General features: G+C 37.5%; 1 protein-coding gene across 1 annotated transcript; it reads left to right on the forward strand.

The window, feature by feature from the left end:
* The first annotated feature begins 1,474 nt into the window (after window positions 1-1,474).
* LOC149785849 (kelch-like protein 24) lies at window positions 1,475-3,414 on the forward strand. Its single transcript, XM_089931140.1, has one exon. The coding sequence runs from the start codon at window positions 1,528-1,530 to the stop codon at window positions 3,412-3,414; it is 1,887 nt and encodes a 628-aa protein (XP_089787266.1). The 5' UTR covers window positions 1,475-1,527.
* The last annotated feature ends 524 nt before the right edge of the window (window positions 3,415-3,938 follow it).

Here is a 3,938-nt window from a genome sequence, read left to right on the forward strand (position 1 = left end):
TCATCCCATGGCATGTAAAAACGGTATACCATATAGCCAGGCCAAAAGATACCGACGCATTATTTCAGATGATTGTCAATTACAAAATTCGTTGAATAAATTACAAGCATATTTCCAAAATAGAAATTAGCCTGCACATGTAAATGATTCTGCGCTGAACAAAGCCCGTAATCTTACTGAACATGAGGCTTTAAACACAGCAAAATGTAAATTAGAGAAAAATATTATTCCTTTCACAATACAATATAATCCTTCATTACATAATGTGGGCTTGATCATTAATAAATCTTAGAGTCTCATAAATTAATCAAATAAAACCAGCGTAAAATCACTTTACAAAATTAAACCAATTCTTGCTTATAGAAGACACAAGAATTTGCAAGATTTTCTAATTAGAACTAAACAGACAGAAAATAAAAATAAAAAGATAATTTTCGTCATCTAAATTTAACAGACGCTGGTGCTCTCAATGTGCAAACATAAGAGTAGGTACTTCTTTCAGTAGCACTAACTGCATATCAAATGCATATCAACTGATGTGATTTATTTGATAACCTGTAAAAAAAAATGTAGCATGCAGTATGCTGGACAAACACTTCATCAAGTTTCTAAGAGAATGAATAATCATCGCTTTCATATAACAAATTATTGAGATTCTCTGTTTTCCTCTAATATTTCAGCACACTTTAACAACAATAACCACTCTATACTCGTTTTTCTTTCATGCCAATAGATATTGTGCATGGTGACATGAATAGACTCGTAAAAGAAATTTAATGACCTTAATGCACTATATAAATTGTATTTTTTTTAATAGATCAATTGTATATCCTTTATAACAATATATTAGTATTTATGACTGTTTGTTTCTATTTTATTTTATTATTTTACTGAATTTTTACGATAACTTTATTTTCATATTTAAGCAGTGGGACAATTGTTACATTCCGCGCGCGACCATTGCTGGAGGTAGATACAATATATATAACACGTCTAGTTTTTACAGGAATAATTTGGCTTTATTATCGTAAAAATCAGTCGACGCTTTAATTAAAGAGTGTTAGATAATATTGCAATCAGTAAGCTAAATGCGTTTTATCAAGAACGACGCAAAAAATGTCAAAAATATTCTGCCAACTATTTTTCACTGTAATGTATTTCATATGTCTCCTTACCTATTATGGCTTCACACCAACCTCCGAAAATTTAAGAAGCAAATTATGTGCACACAGCAAAACATTAGATGACAGAAATACTTTTTGTTTTATGAATTAATGGTGCACCAAAAATTTGGTGGTATGAAAATTTAGAAATAAAAGAGCATTTTATTACAGTATTCCGTGCGCCATTAAAATTAGATTTTAGGATCTTTTATGTATCGAGCCTACTTAACGTTTTTGAAGCATGTGTTAGTTACACTTATTCTGTGGGCTTCGCATAATTTCTTTTTTAAATTCTCTTTCAGAACTTGTCAAGGTAATATGTTTATGCCATCTCAGCTTCTACTCTGAATGCTCAAGATCGATAATGGACGCAGGCGATTCATTCATGCAAACGTTAACTTCGGGTCTTGACAACATGCTGAGGACGGGTCAACATGCTGACGTCACTATTGTGGTATCTGGCAAGGTATTCCCATGTCACAAGGTAGTTCTTAGCGCCATGTCACCATATTTTCAGGCGATGTTCACACATGACATGCGTGAAAGCAGAGATGGGATAGTAACAATATATGACATAGATGCTGACATATTTGAAAGCCTGCTTAAGTTTATGTACATCGGGATGGACGTGGTAAGGGAGAACAATGCTGAGAGAATTTTCCGAGCGTCTTCTCTCCTTCAGATTCCTTGTCTCCAGTCGCGTTGTGAACAGTATCTTCTGAATCAAGTGTCACATGAGAACTGTGTAGGAATCTGGAAAATTGCAAAAATTCATAATTGTGAGCACTTGGCAAAGAAATCACTTTATACCATTATGGAAAATTTTCCCCAAGTTGTGTCCACTGACGAGTTTGAGCAACTTGATGTAGACGAGCTAATTTCTGTTTTAGAGGGAGAACATTTGGCTGTTAAGAGCGAGGAGAGTGTTTGTGACGCTGTAGTAACGTGGATCAAAGCAGATATGGACAGTAGACGCAAACATGTAGGAAGGCTCCTGGAAGTTATGCGTATGCCACTGGTCTCCTCCGATTTCCTGTTCCATCTGTTCGAAGATGAATGCTTTGCTGAGGTATCCTTTAGAAACAACACCTTTGTCATGGAGGCTTTCAAGTTTCACTCGTGTCCAGCTCAACGGGCTCATGTCACTACAAAGCGAGCGTCTCAGAGAAAGAATGGCTCAAGAGATGACGTATTGATTGTCATTGGCGGGCTTCTTAAAACAATGCCCATATTTCACACAACAAAGGAAGTCATGTGTTACAGCCTGCAGCAAAAGAAATGGTTTTACCTGCCATCTCTTCCCTATGATCCGGGTTATGAGTTTGCTGTCTGTTCACACGGAACTGATATATTTGTTTCTGGCGGTTGGCTTAAATTACAGGGAATGCTTCAATATAAAGTTCAGAAGAATATGTGGAAAATTCGGACTAACATGGCTTATGGCAGATGCAGTCACGTGATGGTGGCCTTAACGAATTCCATCTATGTGATCGGCGGTAGAGATGGAAAGGCACCCGCAGTGACAGGTATTGAAGAATACAACTTGCAGACATGTAAATGGAGGCACGTAGGAGACTTGCTAATAGGAATTCGTTCCATGTCGGCATCGACCATCGGCGAGAAAGTATTTGTCTTTGGAGGAATCACAGATAGTGACAGAGACACTGACGCTATACAAGTTTTTGACACAAGAAGCAAAACTTCAACCATTATTGGTGACCTGCCTTTCAGATGTAGATTGACCAGAGCAGTAAGTTGCGACGAACACGTCTTCATCATTCTGCCCGATGGACGGATCATCAAATTGGATAGCACCTCCAGTCGGAAAAGGAATGACTCCGTCTGCTCAGATGGTTCTGTGTTTTCAGATAACGAGGATTTCAAATTAGAATGGATTTTGTCGGCCAAGGACTCATTTCCTTCAGATTCCAGTTTTCCCAGATCACGAGAATCGAATACATCAGTAAATGAACAGACCCTTGGAAAGGTGGTTTGCAAAATTCCGAGGTTCAACCAGCATCATTTTGAAGCTGTTCAACACGAGGGTTTTATTTATCTGGCCGGTGGCAAGTCTCCGGATAATATAATCTTGAAGGACATGCTAGTCCTTAACCCTATGACTGCAGAACAAGTGGATGTGGTCCAAATGCCTAGTCCCCGCTGGTGTTTTGGATGTGTCAAGATTACGATGATGAGAGATTATTTGAACAACTGCATATGCACCGGCAAAGCGGAAGCTGCACAAATATAGTCCACGCTAAAGCTCATACGTGTGTGACTTAATTAGGCTGTCAGAGCTGATGAGTGGTAACAAGACTTCTGAGATCTTTTAAGTTGCACGTCTCCTTATCCAGTATTTGCTAGAGGAAAGATGAATCTTCACAGGCAATATGTACATTGTAAGGTGGCATTTAGAGTGAATATATACGATTGATACAGGGGATGAAACTCTAATCAGATTATTATTAAGAATATGATTCAGTCAGTTTAGATAATTTCTTGACATGTAAATTTGTTTCGTTGTATTACTTAACCTGGCCGCAAAAACAACGAGCTTATGGTATTTTTAACATTTTTAAACTACCTGTCGAAAATAGAATCTGACCAATCTGACTGAAAGCACGGCAGCGTAAAGTCCTCTCTGTTTTATACAGATGATACTGATCTGCTACCATCGTAAAGTCCTTTCTGTTTTATACAGATGATATCGATCTGCTACCAGCGTAAAGTCCTGTCTGTTTTATAAAAATGATACTAATATGCTATCTAGTATGA

The sequence above is a fragment of the Sinohyriopsis cumingii genome, chromosome 13 (genome assembly GCF_028554795.1).
Source record: "Sinohyriopsis cumingii isolate HCF-2022 chromosome 13, ASM2855479v2, whole genome shotgun sequence".
In the NCBI taxonomy this organism is placed as follows: Eukaryota; Metazoa; Mollusca; class Bivalvia; order Unionida; family Unionidae; genus Sinohyriopsis; species Sinohyriopsis cumingii.